This window comes from Lucilia cuprina, chromosome 3, assembly GCF_022045245.1.
Source record: "Lucilia cuprina isolate Lc7/37 chromosome 3, ASM2204524v1, whole genome shotgun sequence".
Lineage (NCBI taxonomy): Eukaryota > Metazoa > Arthropoda > Insecta > Diptera > Calliphoridae > Lucilia > Lucilia cuprina.
In genome coordinates, this window is record NC_060951.1 from 46669663 (window position 1) to 46678584 (window position 8922).

At 26.2% G+C, this 8922-nt stretch overlaps 1 protein-coding gene across 2 annotated transcripts in view; it reads right to left on the bottom strand.

The window, feature by feature from the left end:
* Positions 1-1009: 1009 nt before the first annotated feature.
* LOC111685664 (acidic phospholipase A2 PA4) overlaps positions 1010-8922 on the bottom strand; it is an 18101-nt gene continuing 10188 nt past the window's right edge. Inside the window, exons 2-6 of one of the 2 annotated variants that reach the window (XM_046947484.1) lie at positions 3874-4035; positions 3634-3803; positions 3357-3551; positions 3201-3288; positions 1010-1535 (exon numbers count right to left, since the gene is read on the bottom strand). In XM_046947484.1, coding sequence (XP_046803440.1) covers positions 1439-1535; positions 3201-3288; positions 3357-3551; positions 3634-3803; positions 3874-4034 — 711 coding nt within the window. In that variant the 5' untranslated portion in view covers position 4035 and the 3' untranslated portion in view covers positions 1010-1438. Of the gene's footprint in view, positions 1536-1697; positions 3289-3356; positions 3552-3633; positions 3804-3873; positions 4036-8922 lie in introns of those variants that run through there. The other variant, XM_046947483.1, reaches the window with a different exon arrangement.

Here is an 8922-nt window from a genome sequence, read left to right on the forward strand (position 1 = left end):
GTTACAAATTGTCGGAGTGTGTTGTGGCGGAAACAAAATGAAAACTGAAACATAGTTAAATGGGAGAGAGAGAGAGAGAACTTGAGAATTCCAGGCAGGGTTATCGTGTTTGAAAGATGTGATTTTGTTGGCTTTTGCAACAATCACCTAATATCGACGTTGTTAGTTATTTAGTTATTTAGGTAGTTAGTTGTTAGTTCGTTAGGTAGTTAGTTAGTTAGTTAAATATATATTATATATAAATATATATCTATATTATATATATATATATATATATATATATATATATATATATATATATATATTATATATATTATATATATATAATATATATATATATATATATATATATTATATTATATATATATATATTATATATATATATATATATATATATATTATATATATAGATAATTAGTTAGTTAGTTAGTTATTTAGTTAGTTAGGCAGTTAGTTATTGTGTTAGTTAGTTAGTTAGTTAGATAGTTAATTAGTTAGTAAGTTACTTACCAACTGGTGTACCTAACTAATAATAGTTAGAAATAGATAATAGATGCGAAACTGTCGTACCTGGTAACACTACTTCTGATAATAGAAGTCAAACTGTCTTACCGTACCCTGTTGTACCCACAATCGTTTGCTCTGCTTTAACACAATAACTCCAACAAAAAGCGCCCTCTTCTAAAGAGGCTTACTTAAATAACGTCAATTGGTGTTAGCTAAGTCACAAACCTTGTAGTTCGTTATTACACAATTTTCACATATTGCTAATTTGCTGCATTCAACACATGAACATATTGCTAATTTGCTGCGTTCAACACACCTATTTGCTCACGTATTGAAAATCTTCGTCAAAAAAATCTAAATTTTTGCTCAAGTGTGCAAATTTGTTGAAATGTTACAGATGTAATTATTGGAAAAATGTTATATTTTTTTGGTTTATTGGCATTTTGCAACTATTACATATAAAATTCAAACTCGACTCCAAATTATACAAACAATTAGAATATTTTCTTTTAATTGCAATTTTATTTGTAAATAATTCTAAATATTTCAACAACTACACTATTTTGTTTCTACTAACTACAATTTTAATAGATACATCATCATCTCACATTTTAATTTACTTGAGATCATTAGACGGGTTGCGTTACATTTTCAGGATGTTTTTTTGTTGTTTTTTGTCTATCACTTTGTTGTAGAAAAATAATAAATTATCAAGCTAAAATTTTCCATTACCGCTATGTTATTGTTAATTTTCTTTATTTTGTTTTTTTTTATATTAAATAATAATAAATTGCTAATATTGTTCAATTTTATTATTATAAAAATATTTAACAAAATATCATTGTGGTCTTCGAAAATAAATTAGATTCGTTGTAAATTTCGGTGTTTAATCGTTCCGATTTGATACGTTTCTATTTGTTTTTTTTTAAGTTTAATTATGACCCGGAGCACTGGGTACATATTTTTCCGATGGTTGATATTGCCATTTGGCACAGATTTCATCTTGTTCGGTTTGATTGTAACCGGCTCTGGAATGATAAAAATTTATATATTTATAAGGATTTTTTAAGTTTTAATTAAAAAAAAAAAAAACTTAAAAAACAAAACTTTGGAGATTAAAAAAATAATAAAACAAAAACTTGTTATTTTAAAAAATTTTATTTTTTGAAATTATAATTAAAATACTGGGGAATGAACTTAAAAAAATAATTTTAAAACTAAGGTGATAATATGGCAATTATATACTAAATTTAAAAAACAAAAGTTAAAGATTTCTACATAATTTATTATAAAGCAGAGATGGTCAGAGTCTTTACATTTACGCGGCAGAACACTTTTCTATTCTGATAATAGAAATTGTATGACAGAAAAATGTCTTTACAATTTCTCTAATTTAAATTTTGTCTTAAAAATTTTCTAAATGAAAAATGTCTTGACAAATTTCTAAATGAAAAAATGTCTTGGCAATTTTTTTTATAAAAAAATGTCTTGACAACTTTATAAATAGAAAAATGTTTTAACAATTTACTAAAATAAAAATGTCATGACAATTTCTAAAACAGAATTTTATTTTCTTAAAGAAAACGTTGCAATATATCTTGACAACTTACAGATGGAAACACAATTATCTGATATTAAAATGTCAAGGCAGTTGTCTGCCGGGTAATAATTCTAATAGAAAAATGTCTTGTCAGTTTTTTTTTGTAAAAAAGGTCTTGACAGTTTTCTAACAGAAAAATATTTTAAATCTTTTCAAATCGAAAAATATCTTTACATATTTGTAATTAAAAAATATGTCTTGACAGAAATATGTCTTATTCTGAATTGATAAATGTCTGAACATTTTTCTAATTGAAAAATGTCTAGAAAATTTTCTAATAAATTACTTGTTATATAAAAATGTTTCGCAGTATTTTAATAAAAAATGTCTTGACAGTCCTCTGATAGAAAAATATCTTGACAAATTTCTAATAGAAATCTGCTTTAACAAATTCCTGACAGAAAAATATCTTGACTGTTTTCTAACACAAACATGTTTTGAGAGTTTTCTTATTTACAAATGTCTTGACAATTTTGTAACCGAAAAGTTTATTTTCTGTTAATGTTATAATAGAAAAATGTCTTGACATATTTTTAAGAAAAAAATTTAAAAAATCGGACCAACTCTTACTTAATGCAATAACTACAGTGTGATACTTAATCTAGTATAATAAACTAAAACTTATAACTCAGTCTTTGGTTTTTCTTTTCAATAATGCCAAAAATTATTCGGCGTTACAGCCGATCTATAATGATAACCCGACGAAGGTCTTGGATATTCATAACTTCTTGGTGGTGGCTGTGAATATCTACTATAATAATTCGAATTTGCCGGTAAATCACGGCTAACGGGAGAATTTAAACTATCCCACACAACTCGAGGACTTTGAACTATTTCGCGAAATAAATTTCTTGCCGCCAAACCCACCGAAGCCAAAGTTACACCTACACGACGTTTAACATTGGAAAATGGATTAGCATCGGATATCGAACGTCCTGTTATATAGTTATTGGAAGGGGAAAATTGATTAGCGAAACCATAGGGTTTAGATAAGATCTTCTGTATCAGATTGCCAGCATTGGGTGGTACATATAAATCGGCTGAACGATATTCAATGTCACATTGATTGGCTCTATAAAAGAAATTCTCAAACCTTTGGCGGGCCGAACAGGGACTGCGCTCCTGGAAGCAGGTTACTTGTACTACATTGTAGAATATAGCGCCCAAGGTGTTAGCAGTTTCTATAGGAATTATAAAGATAAAATCAAATTACTTTGTTTTTTTAAATAATTTATTTATAAAAACTAACCGGTATTAAGTGACTGCAGACAACGTCTTAAGCGAGCATCACAATCACAATGGGATCTTGTAAAAGTACCGGTGTTGCATAGACCACGCCTACATTCTCCCACATTTAAGACATTCGGACAGTTGTCATGTTCGCGACAACAGCGATCCTCATCGGCATGATAGCCCAAGTCATTGTAATCGGTAGCAGCAGTACCTTTAAACACAAAAAAGTGAAATAATTAAATAAAATTTTAATTTCTTTTTAAATAAAATTTTAATTTCTTTTCTAAACTTACCCGGTCCACACCATTTAGTTCCTGGATATATAAAACCTAAACTTCCTCTAAACTCTGGTCCTTGAGAACCGGCACTCAAACACACCTCTTCTAATTCCATTACCGATTCTCTTGGCACTTGTCGTATGCGTCTAGGATCGGAATTCAATAACATGCGTTGAATATCACCTCTGTAAAGGAATTAAAATTAAATAATTTATTGTTTTTTTTTTTAATTTTAAGATTTTTTTATTTACTAACCGATCTGTATGCATTTTACAGAATGGATAGCGTGATGATAATTCCACCATAACAGTCATTGTTATATCAGATATTAGAACTGCAGAGCCGCTCACCGATTTTATGGGCATCGTTACAAAAAGTGCTACCGTTAGCACTAGTATGAAGAGCTTAAGAGACATGCTGAAAGGAAATTGAAGGGATGATATTAGTATTATTTTAAATATGGACTAACAATAATTAAAACAACAAGTAACAAGTATAGACATTTTGATATTAGAAAATTGTTAAGATATTTTTGTAAAAAAACGTTGTCATGACATTTTTATGTTAATAAATCTGTTAAGATAGTTTTCTTTTACAAAATTATCGAGACATTTTTAAAAATTTTAAGAAACATTTTCTGTAAGGAAGTTGTCTACATTTTTCTGTTAAAAAGTTGTCTAGAGAAGTTTTTATTTGTTAAAAGTTGTCAAAAGATTTTTCGGTTTAAAAATTGTCAAAAATGTTAAGACATTATTATGTTAGCAAATTATAAAATAACTTTATTTACCAAAGTTGCCAAGACATTTTTCTGTTAACAAATTTTCAAGAATGTAAAAACATTATTCTGTTAGCAAGTTGGAAAATAATTATTTTAATGTTAGAAAACTGCGAATATTAACAAGACATTTCTGTTAGTAAATTTTGAAGACTTTTTGTTTTTGCTAAGAAAATTGTCAAGGTGTGTTTGGGTTGTCAAATTGTCAAGATATTTTTCTGTTGGAAAATTTTAACTATTTTCTCAAGACATTTTTGCTCTTTGAAATTGTCAAAACATTTTAATTTTTGAAATTCATATATTTTGCTTAGAAAATTGTCAAAATGTCAAGACATTTTTCTGTTTGAAAATTGTTAAAATGTCAAGACATTTTTGAAGTTGGCAAACTGTTAAAACATTTTCATTTTTGAAATTTACTTCTGTTAGATATTCGTTCCTAATGTCAAGATATTTATCTATCAAACAATTTTCACGACATTTTTTGTTTAGTAAATTGTCAAGACATTTTTGTGTTTGAAAATTGTCAATGTTAAGACATTTTTCTGTTATAAAATTGTCAATTTTGGGTTGTCAAAATGTCTAGATAGTTTTCTGTTAGAAAATTTTTAAAATGTCAAGACATTTTTGTTGTTGGGAAATTGTCAAAACATTTTTATCTTAGAAATTTATTTTTGCCCAGAAAATTGTCGAGAAATTTTTCTGTTGGAAAATTTCAATACATTTTTTTATTTAGTAAATTGTCAAGACATTTTTCCTTTAGGAAATTCTCAAAACATTTTTCTTTTAGAAAGTTTTCGAAACATTTTTCTTTTAGAAAATTTTCAAAATGTCTAGATATTTTTCTGTTAGTAAACTGTCAAGACATTTTTCTGTTAGAAAGTTGTTAAAATATTGAGACATTTTTCTATTAGGAAATTGTCAAAACATTTTTCTATTAGAAAGTTTTCGAAACATTTTTCTTTTAGAACATTTTCAAAATGTCTAGATATTTTTCTGTTAGTAAATTGTCAAGACATTTTTCGGTTTCAAAATTAAAATATTAAGACATTTTTCTATTAACAAAATTGTCAAAACATTTTTCTATTAGAAAGTTTTCGAAAAATGTTTCATTTAGAAAACTTTCAAAATGTCTAGATATTTTTATGTTAGTAAATTGTTAAAACATTTTGCTAATACAATATTCTAAAAAATGTCAAAAATTTTTTTATAACATTTTAAACACAATTTATAGAAAATTGTCAAGACATTTTCCTTAAAAAAATAAATTTATGTTTTCCTTAGTAAATTGTCAAAATATTTTCCTTTTACAAACTTCGATCTTTAAAAAAAACATATTTCCAATAGAAAATTGTCAAGACATTTTTATGTTAAGAAATCCTTAAGATATTTTTCTATTAGAAAAATTTAGTTATTTAGAATTTGTCAAGACATTTTTCGATTACAATATTCTAAAAAAATATCAAGAATTTTTTTTTATAAAATTTTAAACACAATTTTTAGAAAATTTTCATGACATTTTCCTTTAAAATGTGTATCTTAGTAAATTGTCAAAATATTTTCCTTATACAAACTTCAATCTATTAAAACACATATTTCAGATAAAAAAAATGTCAAGACATTTTTATGTTAAGAAATTTTTCTATAAGGAAAATTTTGTTATTTGGAATTTGTCAAGATATTTTTCGATTAGAAATTTTATTTAAATAATTTTGTATTAGCAATTTCTCAAAGACTTATTCTAATGTTCTAATATTCAAGACTTTTTACAACAAGCAGTTTGATGATAAATTGTATTTCAGTTTTTTTATAAATTAAAAATTTCACTTTTTTCTTTTGCTTAATTTTTATAAAATTTTTCATCAATTCAAAAGCAATTAATTAATTGCTCATAAAAATAAAATTAATGGCCAATAAAACACCATGTTGAAGATAAAACATTGAAATGTCAAAAACTATTTTTTTTACTGCAAAAACCATAATTTCAATCTAATGATTTCAATTAATACGTCATCATCACTCGTCAACACTTTAATAGTTCCAAAACTACTTATTTAATTTTTGTTTTTGAAACAAGTGACGTTCAATGTCAATGTTATTTTGAAAAAAATTAACTTGTTTTTTCTTCTTTGTTTTAAGAAACCATAAATGAAAAAAAAAATAATCATTTTGAGAACAATGACCATTAATCTTTAAGTTATAGAAATAAGTAAATTTTGATTAACTATTCAACATTAGACATGCTTAAACTATAACTTTCAATAATAGGCTTAATTCTTATGTTAAATGTCATAAACTTGACAGTTATTAGTGTCAAAATAACTTTAACAATTGAAATAATTATATTGTTCAATATAATTGTAACAAATTACTAAACCGTAAATAATGTTCTTTTCTCAAGATTATTATTATTTGAACTTGTTATTACTTATACCCTTCACCTTCGTGAGAAGGGTATATATAAGTTTGTCATTCCGTTTGTAATTTCTATAATATAATTTTCCGACCCTATAAAGTATATATATATTCTGGATCCTTATAGATAGCGGAGTCGATTAAGCCATGTCCGTCTGTCTGTCTGTCTGTTTGTCTGTCTGTCTATCTGTCTGTTGAAATCAGTTTTTAGAGGTCCCCAGATATCGGCGAGATCCGAATCTTCAATAATTCAGTTAGACATGCTTTTCAGAAGATCGCTATTTAAAATCAGCAAAATCGGTCTATAATTAACGGAGATATGAGCAAAAATCCGAGACAACCTCTGAAAATTTCATCAAAAAAGCCACATTTTTTCATGCTTTGTTAAAAAAGCAACAACAACACTGTGAATTGGATAGTGATGTACATGTGCGTGTGGAGATGTATTTGGTTTTATTCAGCTGTGTATTTTTTTGTATGTTTGCATGCTGTTCTGTTCTCACGAACATAAGTGGGTATAACAAGAACATGGATGATATTTGTTTGAGGGTGGTAATACAGTTTGACGGTGGTATTACAGTACAACGGTTAATATTTCTTTCTGCTACTATTTATATATGTTTGTGTGTATGTTATGTGTGACATGTGTGCAGAGATACAAAATAAATAAAAACTGTTTTTTAAAACATACTTGGTGAAGGGTATATAAGATTCGGCACAGCCGAATATAGAAATATTACTTATATTTATTTTTTCAAATGTCATTGTCTTTGTTTACTAGACTTGACTAACTGTCAAATCACATAAAATCCGTTATTTTTATTTATTATAGTTGTTACCTACTAAATTTAAACTGGTTTTAAATTAAATAAACTTATGCATTTCTCGTCAAAATAGATCATTAAATTTATGGTTTTATTCCGCTTCTTTTATTTCTCATTAGCATTAACATATGGCGCCATATCAATGTCATTCAACCGTAATGATCTATGAAACAAGAAATGTTTTATCTAAGTTTCATCTTGTTTTAACTTAAATTGTATTAGCTTTCTGCCCCTCTAAAATAAGTTTATTAAAATCTTTATTTTATAGTTTACAATTGAGTCCATTGACCGCTTAAATATTTGCATTTCAAAAAAAATATATATATATATAACTTTCCACCTGCCAAACTCAAGAGTTGTTTTTGTCCGTTGTGAAGTGTTATGCCTAAGTGTTTTTAAATTTAAATCAAATATTTATTTAGTTTTGTTGTTTAATTGTTTTTAACCATTTTGCACGATTACTCACTTTATTATTAGGTACTGGTAGTTAGTTAGGTAATGTGATATTTGTCATGTAAATCTCTATCCGCGTTCTAATCTAATTTATTTTAGTTTTGTTTGTATTTTTAAGTATTGATATTTGAAATTCCCTTCCTTATTATTATTTTTTTTTTTTTTTTGTTCTCAAGTATTTTGTTTATAATTGTTTTCCCTGCTGTTTTAGTGATTTGTTTGTAGCAAATAATTAATGTATTCTTTTTAACATATTTAATGGCTGTGAACGTTTTCAATTAATTACTTTTTTTCTGATTTTGTCAAATCATAAACCTTGATGTTTAAATATTTAAAACAGTAGTAGAAAATATAAACGATGTTAACGTTACACTTGCTTGTTATCGATTTTATCATATTTAATGGCCCACTACTGTTAAGTATTGTAATTATAAATATTCATGAGGACAATATCATATTTTATATGTATCGATCAGTTGTGATTACGTACATACATATATATTTATATCATGGGGAGTTTAAATTATATAATAATAAGATTTGCAAAATAAACAACGTTTTCAACATAATCCATTATATCTAATGCTTTGAGTATCCGTTAAAACTAACCATTTAAAAATCTTGGTTAGTACTGTGGGAAGAAGGTACTCTGATCAAATTTATGAAAGTCATAGATATTATATATAGGACATAAGCACAAATCCGAACCGAGAAAAAAACTAACTAACTTTGTATCTACCTATCTATCTATCTATCTATCTATCTATCTATCTATCTATCTATCTATCTATCTATCTATCTATCTATCTATCTATCTATCTATCTATCTATCTACCTATC